Source organism: Bubalus kerabau, chromosome 6 (assembly GCF_029407905.1).
Source record: "Bubalus kerabau isolate K-KA32 ecotype Philippines breed swamp buffalo chromosome 6, PCC_UOA_SB_1v2, whole genome shotgun sequence".
Taxonomy (NCBI): Eukaryota; Metazoa; Chordata; class Mammalia; order Artiodactyla; family Bovidae; genus Bubalus; species Bubalus kerabau.
The window spans coordinates 110,500,868-110,517,478 of NC_073629.1; the positions used below are offsets into that span (position 1 = coordinate 110,500,868).

Sequence of the window (16,611 nt, forward strand, 5' to 3'; positions counted from 1 at the left end):
TATAACTAAGAAACACAGTCTATTCACTTTTGCAAGACTGTATAAGACAACTACCAAACAAACTACTTTGTACTGTCATTCATTTAGGATAACAGAAAATGTTTTTCTTCCATTGGGAGGTAAATACAACTCTCTCTGCCTTCAACACTAGTCTGATTTTACCTAAAAATACAGACTAGAATAGTGCAGTCCTAAAAAATAGCTACCCAGGAGAACTGTTATCTCAATGAACATTTCTACTTCTTTTATTTCCACTTCATTTGGAATGAAAATATAACATATATAATCTTAAACCAGCTGTAATTAAAGCATAAAAGAATTTCATCACAAGTTCTCCTAACTAAGGAGTCCTAGGCACAGATGCCAAACTATTGATTATCATTATTTAAAAACCAATTGTGCCTGGCAGCTTTTTGGTTAAATCACTGAGTTCACACAGCACTAAGTCAGTACACTGTACAGGACACCCTTTAAAAAAATCACTTAAAATATTATATGCCTAAAAGAAGAATAGACAAATATTAACTGTTAGTGAAGAACGATTCCCTAAGCAACACATATATAGAATTTGTATCTGAAGTCCTCTAATGTAAATAAATTTAAGTTGTCTATGTATCCACCTAACAACTAGAATTTAATAAATTTTGCCATAAACAGATTCCTGAGAATCTCCACAAGAAAGAAAAACTCAGAACAGAATTGGAGAGCCAAGATCCAACATTGACTCAATAGACTATCAGAGAACATATGCATCTAAAATTTTCAAAAAATATACATCTGTCAAACTCTTGATTTTAAACTCAGTAGCACATTTTTCCCAACTATGCTTTTAATTTCACTTGCAGCATAACAATTACATGAAAAAAGTCTCAGGAAGAATGAAAATTCTGTTTTTGATGATGACACTCTTAAACCAAATTATACTTTATCTTATTAAATTACAGTCAATCACGTATAAACTGCACTGAAGAATAAACTTTGTGTTCCAAGATGTCCAACCATATGGTTGATAAATCAAACTATACCTCCAGAGATGTGAAGACAGTTAAATGGGTATATATTTCAGCAATGGCCCATGCAAGAAGAGGTAAAACTTATCTATAGCTCAAGAATTTATAGGAGAATTTACTGAATCATACTTGGCAAGTTGGATCCATTGGCTAAATCATTTGCTCCAGAAGTAGTTTCTAAAATGTTGTTCGTGTATTTGGGAGTAATTTCATATGAAAAATCCAAAGATGAAAGAGAAGAAAACCTTAAATTTTTTTTTTTTTTTGGTAATTTAGGATAATTAGGAAAGTATTTAAGTTCCATGCTTGTTTTACAGGCTTAACAACGAACAATTATGTAAAAATTACGTATATCTTCCAAATTATCACATTCCCTAAATACTGTATTAGAAAACTGAAAAACAGAGGACAGTGTCGGAAATATACTAATTATTGATAAACCAGAGTAAAACTCTTCACAGTCTAGACAAACTTTCCCTTTTCAAGAAGACATGAAAAGGTGAAAAAAAAAAAAAAAAAAGATGGAGCATGCCAAAGAGAAATGGTAGATATTGATTAGAGAAAATTCCATAGAATAGAAATTGTAATAAACCCTTCTCCCCAGCCCATCTCTACAACTTCTGTTTTTCACATCTACTTGACAATTACACTCCTTAATACAGTCAACAAAATCTTTATTGTCATTATGTCACTGGTTTCTCATGTAAGTTTTTCTTATCTCATATTCAGTTGCCTCATCAATTGACAAAATGAGATGTGAAATTCGGGGACTTTTGGTATTATTAGTAAGAAGACACCAACCACTACACTTTCAAAATTACTTTATAAATCTGTGACTGGATGAAGCATACTTCCAAATTTAACATACCAAATATGATCATTTGGAAAGCAAACTGTTATGTAACACCTACTTATGTCCTTCAACTAATTACAGACCACAAAGAGTGCTTTTTCTTTTTTAAATATAAGCATTGCTCATGTTGCAATTTTTTTTCTCAAGACTATCATTTTTTCCCAAGGAGAGAAGCAGTTTTCTTAAATCCTAAATTTCCAAGAATATGACAGCCGATTCCCTAGGGAATAAAGAATGAACAAATATATATATAGTCAGCAATTTTAAGATCTACCTCCTCACATAAGCAGTGATCCAGGCTGATATGACATTTCCAAGATCCTCAGGAACTGCATACCAAGCTGCCACGAACATCAGACGAGAACTCAGGGATGGAAGAAATGCCATCTTGCATTTGACGTTGCACTAACATCTATTTCAAACTCAATTCTCATCTGTTATCTTAATGTATCTTCACAACTACCTTAAGAGATAAATAAGGGAGAAGGCTGGCCACCCACTGTCTCTACGGGACACACACCCCGTTATATCTTCAACTGGAATAACGAAAACGATGGCAAACCCTTCTAGACACCGAAGGGAAAAGAGTAATATCCCCTAAGGAACCCCAAACTTCCATCGCTAGAGCAGCGCCCCCTCCCCGCAGTGTCGCCTACTCCGCGGCCCCGGGGAACTGCGGCGGGGCTGCGGGGAGGCGGAGGAAGGGCTGGGCGGGGGGCGGAGGGGGGACGGCGCAGACCTCGCGCACCTGGGCCGGGGCGCCGGGGGCGAGGATGCTCTGGGGCTACCTACACCCACCGAACGGACCAGCAGCTCTGACTCACTCACCTGCGGAGCCGATTTCCATTCATGGAGCTGGGGGGAGTGCTTCGAGTGAGAAGGGCGCCCGCCACTGAGGGCAAGGAGGCGGCGCAGGGGGCGACGCGGCGCGACTGGAACCCTGACTCGGCCCCGAGGCGGGGTGGTGACGGCTTCTCCTCAGCCACCGCACTCCGAAAGCTCTGGTCAGGAAGAGCGGCCGTCGGGAGGCAGCACGCGACTAGGAGAGAGGAAGAAGCGTGAGGCGAGAAGGCAGAGCTCTGTGCGGAACTTGCGTCGCCCACGGCCGCTTACGCTCCCACTGCCCCTCCACGACTGCGGCGCCGCCGCCGACCTCCCCGGGGGCCACCCCCGGAAGCCCGCTGGCGTCAGTTCCGCCGCCCGGGCTCGCCAGACGTCCAGGCCTCGCCTCTCCGCCCTGACCGTTCGGGCGCGACGTCGGTGCGGGCGCGGCCGGCGCGGTGGACGCAGGGGAGGCGTCGCGCCGCGGGCGCCGAGCCTGGGCGGAGTCTGCTGCGAGCGCGACGGGTTGCGACCCGGGACAGCGAACGGGACCCGGCCGTGCCGGCCGGAGACAACCCCGAGGGGTTGGACTCCTCCCGCCACCCTGGTGCGGGGCCGTGCCGGCGCGAGGCGCAGTCGTGGAGGGCAGCCTCGCTGACCTGGACGAGAGCCTCTTCGGAGTTTGGCTGGTCTGAGGTGCAGGAGCTGTGAGGGCCCCAGACTGATCTTGTCTTGGGAAAGTTCCCCCTTTCTTCTGGAGGCCCTCCGGGCCACGCCCAGTTGGGACCACCCTACGTGCCTCCTCTCCTGCAGGCGGTCGAGTGACCATCACGGTTTATCACTCCAAATTTGTAGAGTTGTTTTGACAATTTCTGGGGAGAATATTTCTCGTGCAATCTAACTTGGGAAAAGATGACTTGACAAAAACGTCAGATCGAATAATTTCCATGTTAAAAACTCTTTAATAACGCCTGGTCACTCTAAGGCCAAAACTCCATTCCGGGGCCAAGCTAGAGGCGTAAAGGGAGGTCCTTGCCTTTCCCTTCAAGCGAGACTCTTCCTCATCATTATGCTACAGCTACAGCGGTCTGCTTGCCCGGCACTGGGCAAAGCGGTTTTCTATTACACTTGGATTTTCTTGACCAGGAGCCCTCTCCTTTCTCACACTCACCCCATCCCCTGTGCCCGCCAATCGCTGATGCCTTTCCTGGACCTATGGTGAGGCATTCCTGTATACTATTACAGTATTTCCTTAACAAACCCTCTTCCAGTCTGCAAGTTTTGTTTGCTATTGTGTAGCCCATTAGTGTTTGTTGACTTACAGAAATGATAACTATTTCATTCAGGCTGAGAAATGATGAATGATTTTTCCCTGTCCCTAGTATCAGCAACGTTTAGAATGTTAATAATCAAAATACATTTTTTTGTTTTAAACCCTGGGACAAAGAGAAAAAGGAAAAAAAATATCCTGGAGAAGGGAAAGGCTACCCATTCCAGTAGTCTGGCCTGGAGAATTCCACGGACTGGATAGGCTATGGGGTCGCAGAGTCAGACAGGACTGAGCAACTTTCACTTTCATCGTATCTTTAGTACTTTTCCAATCACTATGGGGCTTCAGATCAGTCACTTGAGCCTCTGGGCTTCAGTGTCCTCAGTTGTGAAGTTAGGGAATGGGCATGAAGCACTGAGAAAATCCTCCCTACATGTTAGTAAAGGTATTTATTAGTCATTTCAAAGCACTTACTAGATGCATCTACTATACAGCAAACAGAAAATGGACAGGATTCAAGCCCACATCTGACTCCAATTCTGCCTCACTTCTTCCTTCTCAACCTTAGCCCTTTTTCTGAAAATTTCCTCAATTTTTCAGTATCAGATGTCACTAGATGAAACACTGTATCCTAAAAGTTATTTTCAATCCTAAACTATACACAATCCAAGTCCTTAGCAACATTTAACAGGGATGAATACCAACTCTTTTACAACAGCCTTTCACACCCTCAAATCCCTACAACTGGCTCCCTAAATGACTGCAGGTTTCTTGGGTGTCTCCTAGAAAAAACACGGTGATGAATGCTGGAGGTGGGCCACTGTATTCTTTGTTGACATGGATGTAACAGGATCTGGACCTTCTAATTCAGTCCAATGTAATAAATGTCAATAATGCTTTCCCATCTACTCTTATCTAGGGACCTCACATGTGAGTTCATAGGAAAAGCTCATGAACTGTAACATCAGGATGTAGGAAGGCAAAAAAGTGTGAATGATTCTGCCAAAAGCCAAGTTGTATGAGGCTCTCCCAACCACATGCATTTCCTAGTTCTGGCTAACCTTATTCCCAAATGAGTCTCTTAAGGGCAGAGTGCAGGTTTTTGTGTATCCTAATTATCATCACTCCAGTGCCTAGAACAGTGCCAGTGCCTGGTACATAGCAGCCTCCCATAAATATTTGTTGGGCAGGTGGACAAAGAGATAAATAAGTGAGCTTCAAGAATGATAACTCTGCCCTCATCCCTTGTGGTACTGGCTGCTCTCAGAGGAAGAGCTATAAAATAGTACAGAAATCTTGGGGGCAAAGAAATCAATGCCCTCTGAAAGTTGCTAGGGAAAAAAAAAAAATCACTGAAGGAGCAAAGAACTGGATAGCATCCTTTCCTCTTGGATGGGCTTGACACTTGGAATCTCTTCTAGACAAGCAGTTTTTACACAGCACAAAGTAAGTTACTCTGTATTGCAGCAGAACACAATATAAAACATATTGGCTTTAGGGACAGTCAGAACTGACACTGAAGGCTTTTGCTAGTCACCCTCTCTGAACATCACATTCCTCTTCTGTAAAAACAGATCACCTACACACAACACACTGCTGGATGCCTAACCAACATCCTATCTGGATGCCTTATCCCTTCTTGCCTAGCAAACATAACTTGTCTTTTTAATTCACATGATTCATAAGATAACTTGTAATTAATCTAAGCCACTCATGATGGATGATCTCATTTGCTTTGCCAATGACACAATAGTGGCAAGATGACCCATTTCTAGCAAATGAGACATTAGGCCAGATCTGTTGGGGCTTCCAGGGATTTCCTTTCTTTAAAATGAAACACTGGGAAGAATTAGTCCCTCTTCTGCTAGACTTTGTTCTGTCAGCATTTCCTTCCTGGAGTTACACAAGCAGTCTTGGTTTTCTGAGGTGAACAAGCATGAGGATAAGATAACACAAAGGATAGCAGAGCAAGAATCTGTTATGTTGGTATTATTACTGAGCCATTGAATTATCCAACCTTAGAGCCACATAAATCAGCATTTCTTGTCATGTTTCCTTATTTAAACCAATCAGGTTTTGTTACGTGTAGTTGAAAGTAACGGATAAATTGCTTCATGTGAATGCTGTGGAAGATGCAACCAAATTATAAAAGGATACTGTACAAAACACCTGACCAAGTACTTCAAAGTACCCACTTCCTATTCCTTTTCCAATTCACCTCCATTCAACAACCCCCAAACCTGCCTTTTTTATAAGGAAAGTTCCTTGCCTATAGAAGGTGAGGAAGGTTCCTAGAAAGGTTCCTCAAAATTTCTGTCCCAAAAAGACACTGCCAAGAGGATAGTGGTGAAGCTGATATGGTCCAGAATAAGAGGACAGTGGGTTCCTGCAGGGTAAGCCACGGTAGCCTAAAAGTCTTGATCTGGTATCCTGGGAAGGTAGTTATGGTACTTCAAATGGAGAGCTTCGAAATGCACCTCATCCTCAGCAAGTCCACTTTTCCCCCTTCTTGACATTGCTGCTTTAAGAGTGCTTCTGCCATGCTCTGTGCACCTTCTGAGCCTGCGAGGTTTCCTCAGCTTATAGCCAAAGGAATAAATACCTTGAAAGCTAGGATTGAAAACAGAGCTGATTTTCCAATTCAAAGCTACGTCACATTCAAGCAGTAGAGCCAGTAGTCTGAGGATGCCCCAGACTCAGAACTTGAAAATATTCTTCTTTTTGCACTATAAAACCCTTTCCTTTAGCTGCCAAACCTACTTCATGATTCTGGGGTCTGTTAAGCCAAGTGATACCCAATGAATATACCACCTCATTCTATCTTAAAGGCACTTGACTGTAGTGACAAAAAAGTGCTACAGTATATTCTGCCAACTGAAAGAACAGAGGAAAGGCTGCTCAACCACTCCTGAAAAGGGATATCCACGGGTGCTAGCAACACCTGAGTAGCAACCATCAGCCAAATCCTGAAATTTTTTTTAACATCAATCGTTTATGGCAATGAAATTTATGGTGAAAATGTGGTATAATGATCATCTTCCCATTTGCTCTGCTAAACACTTTCTACTTCATTAATGGTCTTAAGTTTAAGTCTTGTTTCAACTGGGAAAAATTTCCTACATGTTCCAATTTGCTCTTCAACTCCAACCAACCTCACTACTCCATGCTGCAGAAAAGCATGGTTTTGGCTGGCTTGCTTCCAAGAGAATCTGGCAGGGGTAGCCACAGGTTAGCACTGCAATTTGACATCCACAACACTTGGCCTCCAGAGGAATGCGAGGCCCGCTTTTGTACATTCTAGCTGCCACTGAAATTTCTCATTGGGCACTGTGCCAGAATCCTTCCCTGTGCCATCTTCTCCCAGTACACAGAAATAACCAATGCTCTAGGAGTACCAGGGAGGAATGCTGAACTTACATGCTTGATAAGTGCACCAAGAACTTAAGGCACAAAATCTTAGACCCTCAAGGCTGGAGTGAGTGAGAAAAGGTGATGACAATCTGGTTCAAAGTTTCTGCTTACCTGAAGATTGAGGAATGCTGAGTCCATCCTGCAGACTCAGTATCACTTCTTGAGTCTCCCCTCTGTACTCAAGAACCACAGATTTCTAGCTCATTTCAATCCTAGTCATAAATACTGACCCCTCCTGATATACACTATGGATGGCCCTGAGAGAAAAATGAGTAGTAGTTTCTGTGGCTAGGAGTTCGTAGGCTCTGGGGAAAACAAGTCATAGGAGAAAACAGAGCAAGCTGCTAAGTGCTACCAAGTACACTGGAATACGATCTAGGACACTGGATAGGAACAAAATTAGGTTTGTTTATTTTATTGTTTCACAAGTATCTCCTGAGGATAGGAGGAAGCTGAAGGTGGAGGTAGTGGTGGTGGTGACTGTGAACGACTTGGAAGTCTCAGTCTTAGCCTGATTTAAGTTAGGTTTTCCAATGCTCATTTTCAAGAAAAACTGGAGAATGACCATATAGTTACAAGATCCCAGAGAAGATGGAGTGAAGGATGGTAAAATAAGTAGAAAATAATATCCCCCCTTCACCGCAGTTTTCCTGCTGTTAATCATGTCGCTGTTGAATCCTATTCCACTCTCCTCACTATTCTCCCACCCCATTAAATCAATCAAAACCATACAAGCTATCTATGAGTGATCTGACAGTCATCTTAGGTTCCATTTCCTGATCTCGTTTCCTAGAGTTGTACACTAGGCTTCTCTTGCCCTACTCTTTCCTAAGCCATCCTGTTCATTCCTATGGCTTTAACTACCATCTCTATGATTATGAATCTCTTATCTATAACTACAGTTTTGGAGTCTTCCCTGAGCACCAAAATATAAATATTTACTGGAAACCTGGGAACCTCAAAACTCAATCTATAAAAGCCTAATGGTCTTTCTTCACAAAATTCACCACCTTCCTTCTATGGTCTCCCTTCCCCCAATCTTGGCTTAGAGGAAGGAATGTCCCAACATACTCACTTGCTCAAGCAAAGTGGATGTTAGCCTCTACTTCGTTCTTCTCATTCCATCATCCATTGAGTCCTATTAATTTTACCTCCTGAGTGTCTCTCCTATTTGCTCTTTCCTTTTTATCTTCATTGCTGCAGCCTTATAGCCTTCTTCCCAATCCTTATAATCTCTCTAAATGGTACCAAAGAACCATTTGGCTACTCATACCCCCAACCAAATTTTTTAAGCTCCTTAAGGAGAGAAACACTGTTTTCCTCATTTTTGAATTATGCCTGCTTACTCCCCAACAAAACTGCTAGACACAGTGCTTTACATGTTTGGTGAATGAAGAATAAATGGAAACCCTGTGAAATGATTACAGATAATCAGCAGTTTCAACACTCTGGAATTTGTTTTACCCACTTTACTCCTTTAGAAAGTGATGATTCTGCTCTTCTCACAATCTATTATTCTAATGTAAAATCTATCAGAATATAATTAATTCCAACAGTTTGCTTTGCTAAGAAAAAAAAAGAGAGAGAGAGACCGCACTTTAGAAATAGAAGCCACTGTTGTCTTTATAAAACACAGAATTGTGCTGCTGCTGTTGCTTGCTTCAGAAGAAACTGTACATTACAGCTGCTGGGATAATTTTACAATGGACTGGACAAGGTACAGCTCAAAGCAGGACACAAACACAAGTCTCATAGGGAAACAAATGCAAACAAGTACACAGCTGTGGGGCTCCAGGGACATTTCCCCATCCATGCTGGACTTGAGAGGGATAAAAAGTTTAGAAACTAAAGTGAAACCCAGAGTAGTCACACATGTCCACCAGATGGCTGCTAAGTGCAACATCACACACCAATCAGGTTGGACTGTGTGCACAGGAAAGTCATTTCATTTTTCCTTATTGCTACTACACCAGGGGAGTCAGTGCATTTGACACATTGTCTTTATTTGCACAATCCTTGGAGGGTTTCCTATTTGCCTTGTTAAAGAAGGAAATCTGCCTTTCCTCACCTTTAGTTGTTGTTTTGAGCCCACTGCCTCCACCACCTTTCGTGGGCTCCCGAACAGCAGCCAGAGGTTCTAAGTCAGTAGGAGTAGAGTAAGGGGAGAGCACCAACCTAGCCTCTCTCCCTGCCCAGGGAGAAGGCAAGTCCTAATAAATGGGAGAGAAGAGAAAACCAGAGAATCCCTTCTCCCTGATCAGCTTAGAAGGCCAAAGAGGAAAGAGTGCCCTGCATAACCCTGCCATGATCAGACTTTAAGAAGGAAGGCATCCCAGCTACCATCCAGGATTGGCCGTGGCCCAGCAAATATAAATAAAAATAATTTCCCCCTGATGTAGTTTCCAAAACTGCATCTTAGTCAGTTTGAAATGACTTTCTACCCTGAAGGGGAAGGACCATTCACCTTTCTTTGTTACACATAATGCCAAGTCTAAAACACTGTCCCACTAGCCTTGCAGATATCCTATGGGTCAGCTAAGAAATCATTGCGTCCCCTTGGCTGCCCATCTTGCTGGCCTCATTTACAGAATTCTGGACAAGAAAAAGAAAACTATCCAAAAACATCATTGCTTAGCCAAAGAGGAGGTTATAGAGGAGCTACTGAGTAGATGGGAACCAGGAGCTTTTTAGGGAGGTTTCACACTTTTAGTTACCTTCTTTTTCAACATTAATTTAATCCTAAGTTCCCAGCAACAACAGCCTCATGCTTATCCCCAGAGGCCAGCCGTAGCACCTCGGCCCCAGTGAGTCAGGCTGGACTGGAAAAGTGATCAGTGAGCAGGGCTCTCCTTTCCCATGTTTTAGCCAAATTCTCTCCATTCTCTTCCCATCCCTCCTTCCCCCATGTCTATCCCTTAACCCTTCAACCCTGGATAGCCAAAAAGGTCAATGCTAGGACATCCTCAGAAAAGGGAAGCCCCAGGTAGAGAGAAATGAAACCAGATCTAGAAAAAGCAACAAGAGAAGCCGACTCCAAAAAGTGGACAGATGTGGAAGTTGCCAGAAGCCTTCCTGATTTCATGCCAGATGGGCAGGCCTTCTGCTACATGTTCACATAAGTTTGAGGGCGGTCCAACCCAGGAAGGACATCACTAGGCTTGGGAAGCAGATTCTTGGTCTTCTGCAGCCAAGGAGCTAAGCCTGACCTTGCCAGCTAACAGTGGGATCATTGTAGCCATGCAGAGAATTCATCATCACATAGGCAGATAGGCAGGCCAGCAAGCAAGCTGAATGAACAGAAAAAAATAAAACGAGGCCAGGGAAAGAGAGAGGAGGAAAAGGAAGGCAAAAGAGTAGAACAAAGGGACCAGGAGACTTGTCTAAGAGGATGAGGCTGGGGTCGCCCCAGCACTTCCTCTGAGCCTAAGTAAGAAGCACCACTTTAACCAAATCAAAGAAAGCCAAGCTTGTTGCCAACACCACTTCTCAATCTGCATGCACCACCTTTCGAAGAAGAAGAATCCTCAAGGTTAAGGGTGTTTTTCAAGTCTCAAAGATAAAAAGAAAGAAAAAAAGAAAATCACAGCAAGATGTCATGTTCTTGCCATTGCCCAAGCTGTTTCTTTTATTTATTAAATGGCATGTAAATGCCTAAAGGCTAAAAAATGCCAAGCCTCAGCTCAAGACCCAACTGGAGAGAGTGAGGCAAAGAGAGAAAAAGGAGAGAACACAAACTTGTTGCTGAGAGTAGGTGGCTACCACCAGCTCTCAATGGACATTTGCAAATGCTGGTGAATGACTGGACCTTCCAGGAATACTGCCCTGATCCCAGCCCCAAAACGCACCCGAGAAGAGAACCCTCAGAGCCCACTGTCCCAAGAGAGCTCCCCTCCCTAAAGGGTGACTAAACACGAAGTAGACAATATATGAAGGCGATGGACAGGGCAGATGGGAGTGTTGGCATCACTCTCTTAGGCACTTGTGTAAGGAATGTAGGCTCTCCAGTGAGCTGCCTCCTCCCAGAGCCCTCCATTCTGTTTTCAGCTGGGCTGTGCCCACAGGGCACCCCATACTGTTGCCAGTAGGAAAGAAGTAAAGGAAGAGTTACTCAACAGTCCTGATGCCTTCTCCATAATCAATGTTTGTGCTACGTTTAGTGAAGTTGCTGAACAAAGTAGCGAACCAGAACAGAACCTGGGATAGACTGTTTTGCATAGCAAATCTGGGTCTGTACAAGCGCTGCTGGGGAGGGGAAATGGTAGCTCTACTACATAGGCCCATATTCAGACCAGCCTTCTGCTGGCTGGCCTTGAGCCTGAGCTAGGTCTGAAGAGTCATGGCTTCATCACCAGATTGGGGTAAACCCAAGCCCAGGCTCCTCAAAAAGAGGAATTTCCACACTGAAGCTGCAACTCCTCATCCCAAGCAGTGGGACAGGAAAAAAGGAACAGTCGAGGAAAGAGGAAGCCTTGCTTCAAGGCCAACAGGCCCCAAGCTAGAACCCCCTACTTTTCCAGTTCTGCAAGACAGCCAAACCCCATCTCTACCCAGGAAGACAGGAAAAAACGAGAAAAAAAAGCCCATGCCATCCACTCACATGCCCTAGTGGGAAATCAGGAAAAAGTCATTTGTGTAAACAGAAGCAATAAGGAGCAGCAAAATCCCCCAGCCTATCCACAGGACACGCTGAAATCTGGGATAAGCCAAGCATCAGAGGATAGTCCAGAGGAGGAGATGCACTTGCAGGAAGAGTGCAGGGCAGTGCAGCAGAGGTGCCTGCAGCAAGAGAAAGGTATTATTTGCACAAAGGGTGGAGCCTGAGCCCCACGTGTGGAGATAACCACACCCTACAGCCAAGCCAAAGCAGGCCAAAGAAGTCAGGTATATAGTTCCTTTGATGGCTCAATGTTTCTGGGATGTAAACTCACTGGGCATGGGAGGGATTTAGTTCCAGATTTTGGCAATAGACTCAGGTTATGGTATAAAAATAATGTTTAGTTTTTGCTTTTTTTCCCCCTTATTTTAGACCTAAAGATACCTGTTGTAAGTCACCCCAGTTAAAAAATATTGAAACATAAAGAAGCTTGACCATCAGGGAAAGAAGCCAAGAGTGGGAAATGCTATGAAAGTTAACTCCAGACCCAGGCAGGTGGGGAGAAAGCGGGGACAAAAAGAAAGGAGACATAAGTGGAAAGGCCAGGGGCCAGTCATCTCAGCAGCTCCTAGACTTGTCATGTCTGAAAGTGCAAATGTCAATGGATTTTAACCATCTTGAGGTCGTGATCTTTTTAAAAGCTCAATGAATATGGAAGTCAATTCCTTCAAATGCAAAATAGCTGGCGCTCTGGCTGGAGGCCTGTTGGGTACAGGGTATTTCATCCCAACCTACCTCCTCTCCCACCCCCACCCCGCCCCCACCCCTCAAAAGGTACAAAAGGTTGCAGTTCTGCAGCATTACCATTACAGGGAAGGCACTGGTTACCCACCAGCAGGCGGAAGGAAGACAGGGTCGTGTCACTTCAGAGCTAAGTGCCATAGTGCCTTAAGTCTTACTAGGGGCTGGATGTCTGTCAGGTGTAAGGTGGGGTAGAAAAGGTGGAGAAAGAGGAATAAGGGAAAGGGGAGTGGCAGCTGGGGGAGGGGCAACCAAAATCATTAGCATTAAAAATCTTCCTACAGGCTGGATTCTCAACCCATTAAAACATCTAGTATCCTAAAATATTGATCTGCATCTGATTTCGTTTTTCTTCTTAAACAAATCTAGACCTTTTCTGATTAAGGCTCCTAAAAAATCCTTCCCTCCTCCCACCCACTTTCTCAAGCCCCTCACTTTTCCATCTAAAGTATCAAACCCAAACCTACCAGCTTTTGTCCGCAGGGCTGCAGAGCCGACCTTACCAAGCTGTCAGGCATGAGTCTTTAGCACTGTGAGTCACATGAGACACCTGTGTGTATGGTGGGCACCGCTGCTGCCTCTCTTGGTCCAGTGGGTTCAGGGCCAGATGTGACAAGATGGGGTGAGGGGTTGAGGGCATGAGGTGAATATCAGAGATTTCTGGCTGGTGGTCTGGCTTACTGGCCCTGTTCCCCACCCTTTTGCCCCCTCTGCAGAAGGAAACAGGGCCTTCTGCATTCCTCCCTACCCCACCTCCCTCCTCCCTGCTTCCTCTGGATTTGGGCGGCACAGCTCTTGGGGCTTGGAAAGCTTTCTTCTATCCAGTGAGGTAACAGCGTTCTGCCTTCAAGCGAAGTACATGGTGCGCAGAGTATCCTGGTGAACCTGCACGGCTTTGGCCAGGGCCTGGGGGTCCCGCCCATTGCTCTGCCCCGATATGTGGCTCCCCTCTCCACTGAAAAGGAAAAATGAAAGAAGTCCTTCCTGGTGAGCTGAGCTGCCACTAACCCTTCCCCCACCCCTAGGGTGCCAATTCCCATACCAATTAAGAGAAAACCCCAACCCAGATTTGGGCTGACAAGCCCCAGAACACCAAATTGGACAATCCTTGTTTCCTTCTACCCAAGGAAAGTTGAGAGGGTCTGGTACCAGAGGCTGAAGCAAAAAGGAAGCCAGCCTGATTCCAGGCCTCACCTGTCATGCTCTTTGTCCACTAGGTGGTATCGTGCCCGGAAAGCCACCAAGCGGGCATAGTAGGCAGGTGCTGGAATTGAGACGGAGCGTGTGCATCGTACGTAAGTGTGGCACAGCTGGTACGTCAAGATCTGGAGCTCATCCGCTGTGAAACGGTTGTCATCCCAAAGGACATAGTAATGGGATGGTCGGCTGGTGCCCTGGGAAGATAGGAAGGTGAGGGGCCCCAGGCTGAGCAGACGGGATGGCTGACAGTAAGGAACAGGATTACCATTATGAGTATGGCTGGGTTGGAAGGCCCACCCATGAAAAGGCAGACACAAAGCCACCTTTGTCATGAAGCACCCATTATATGGGCAACCTGACTGAGATGCTGAAAGTACACTTAAGTTCAAGTGCACAAAGGGCTTATTAAGAGAACAATCCTGATTTGAATGCCACTCAGTGATGAATGATATATTCTAGAGGCAATGGGAATGGTCAACTATCTTTGACCCACTGGATACCCCAGGACATAGCCCAGCTACCTGGATGCCTGCGTGGCTGCACAGATAGAAGTCAAACTCAAATGGGTGGGTGATGTTGGTGTCCACAGTGGTCCCAGCTGGGATGTTACCACTCTTCCCAATCTGTATAGAAACAAAGACAACCAAGATCCCAAGACCTGCCTGGCCCTAACTAGGGCCTCGACTCAATTCTACCCTGACTACATCAGAATCCCAAAAGTAAGGTAGAAGTTGCTGTTCCCAGAGAGAGGTGCTGGGCGCTGAAATAACAGGCTTCTAAAGTTACACAAACCTGTGTTTAAGTGCTGCTTTCACCATTTATTAGCTGTGGGATCTTAGCAAGTTATTTAACCTTTCTGAAGTTAAACTGGAGATAATAACTGTACCTACCTCACAGGGCTGCTGTGAGGAAGACGCCTTGCACAGTGTCTGGCACACAGAAGTTCAATAAATGGAAGTTCCCTTTCCCATCTCTGGGAGCTGGTCTATATATGGGGTCTATAGGCCAGGGAGCTAGGAGGAGGGAGATCAAGTATAAGGGAAGAAGGGAAGGCGGGGAGAGGGGGAAACAAAGGAAAGGAAGCAGCAGAGAAAGGACCACAAGAGTCAGGGGGAAGAAAAGTGCCAGGGGCGATGGACAGGCCAAGGACTAACCCCCAGATTTCATTTCCACAGCTCCTTTCATACTCAGAGAAGGGAGACATGACCAGGGAACAGTGACTTCCTCAATCCCTCACTCACTCGCTCATTCTTGTCAGCACAAAAAAGGCGGGTGTGATGGCGTTTCTGCACCACAATATAAGTGATTCCGGGCTGGTAGTCCTTTTCCAGTTTGATGCAGGCATCACGAATGGCCAGCAGCTCATAGTGGAGGATCTAGGCACAGGGTGAGGAGGGAGACAAACAGACATACAGCTCCTCTTGAGTTCATTCATCTTTCTGAACTAAGGGTTTGCCACTTGTTATACGGCTTTTTGTTCAGCCTCCCTTTATAAGCTGACACCCAACCATTAGCGAGGATAAGCCCTTCCTACCAAAAATCAGCCTTACAGAGGCATACCTCAGAAATATTGCAGGTTCAATTCCAGACCACTACAATAAAGTAAGTCACACGAATTTTCTGGTTTCCCAATGCATACAAAAGTTATGTTTATACTACACTGTAGTGTATTAAGTGGGCAGTAGCATTATATCTTAAAAAAAAAATGAAACAATGTACATACCTTAATTTTAAAAATACTTTATGGCTAAAAAATACTAACCATCACCTGAGCCTTCAGTGAGTCACAGCAGTAACATCAAAGATCACTGACCACAGATCACCATAATAAATATAATAATGAAAAGTTTGAAATATTGCAAGAATTACCAAAATGTAACACAGAGACATGAAGTAAGCAAATGCTCTTGGAAAAATGGTGCCGACAGACTTGCTGGCCGCAGGGTTGCCACAAACCTTCAATTTGTAAAAAAGACAGTATCCGTGAAGCACAATAAAGTGACGTGCAATAAGACAAGGTATGCCTGTAGACAGTTCACCTGCTATGTTCCTATAAAACCTAGCTGGGAGGCTTAGTATCCACAGAGAGCACTCACCTGGTTCCTATGCATAGTGAGACCTAACATCAAGACACAGAATAAAGGTTCACAGAAAAATCACAATGTCCAGAGCAAGGACAATTTTAGGATCAGGAGGAAAATGGGCATTCCCCATGGGAGCAGACAGGGTTGGGACCACCACCAAAGAGTAGACACAGAGTTCAGGAATGGCTGTAGAGGGAGTAGATAAATTCAGTTCTATAAAAAAAGCAGAATCATAAGAAAACAGACTAGCTAAAGAAGCCACAGGTGAAAAACCACAGCCAGTAGCTGCCTAAGCCTTGGATGTCAGATACAGGGAGTAAAAACTATCTGGTAGAAGTAAATAGAATTTAGAATCAATTAGAACTAAGTTTAAACCCCAAGCTTTATCTAATTTTATTACTTTGAGCAAGTTACTTAACCCCTTTAAGTCTCATTTTCTCCACATTTACTAAAGTTACTAATAAGATCATCCTCACAAAACTGTCCTGAAGACTAAAACAAATAATTAAGTGGAAGCATAAAAACCCTGCTGCTGCGCTGCTGCTGCTAAGTCGCTTCAGTCGTGT

General features: G+C 44.5%; 3 protein-coding genes across 8 annotated transcripts in view; all 3 read right to left on the minus strand.

The window, feature by feature from the left end:
• AGO3 (argonaute RISC catalytic component 3) overlaps nt 1–2,832 on the minus strand; it is a 119,235-nt gene extending 116,403 nt beyond the window's left edge. Inside the window, exon 1 of the mRNA XM_055586410.1 lies at nt 2,692–2,832. Within this exon, the coding sequence (XP_055442385.1) occupies nt 2,692–2,710 (19 nt within the window). The 5' untranslated portion in view covers nt 2,711–2,832. The remainder of the gene's footprint in view (nt 1–2,691) is intronic.
• On the minus strand, nt 2,711–3,514 carry LOC129656505 (translation initiation factor IF-2-like). Its single transcript, XM_055587130.1, has 2 exons — nt 2,954–3,514; nt 2,711–2,902 (listed from the first exon to the last, which is right to left on the minus strand). Exons 1-2 carry the CDS (start codon nt 3,512–3,514, stop codon nt 2,711–2,713), a joined length of 753 nt encoding a protein of 250 aa, XP_055443105.1.
• Nucleotides 3,515–7,754: 4,240 nt separating this feature from the next.
• The window catches only part of LOC129655699 (protein argonaute-1), a 55,910-nt gene continuing 47,053 nt past the window's right edge, over nt 7,755–16,611 (minus strand). For all 6 annotated transcript variants that reach the window (XM_055586415.1, XM_055586416.1, XM_055586413.1 and 3 more), the window contains 4 exons: nt 15,203–15,337; nt 14,483–14,584; nt 13,956–14,155; nt 7,755–13,716 (listed from right to left, as the gene is read on the minus strand). In XM_055586415.1, coding sequence (XP_055442390.1) covers nt 13,608–13,716; nt 13,956–14,155; nt 14,483–14,584; nt 15,203–15,337 — 546 coding nt within the window. In that variant the 3' untranslated portion in view covers nt 7,755–13,607. The remainder of the gene's footprint in view (nt 13,717–13,955; nt 14,156–14,482; nt 14,585–15,202; nt 15,338–16,611) is intronic.

What these genes read in the sequence shown, in the direction of transcription:
- LOC129656505 (XM_055587130.1), bottom strand. Translation starts at nt 3,514, where the DNA reads ATGGTCACTCGACCGCCTGCAGGAGAGGAGGCACGTAGGGTGGTCCCA. An exon ending in AGCGGCCGTGGGCGACGCAA is followed by an intron (nt 2,903 to 2,953) that starts GTTCCGCACAGA and finishes CCTCTCTCCTAG; the next exon opens with TCGCGTGCTGCCTCCCGACG.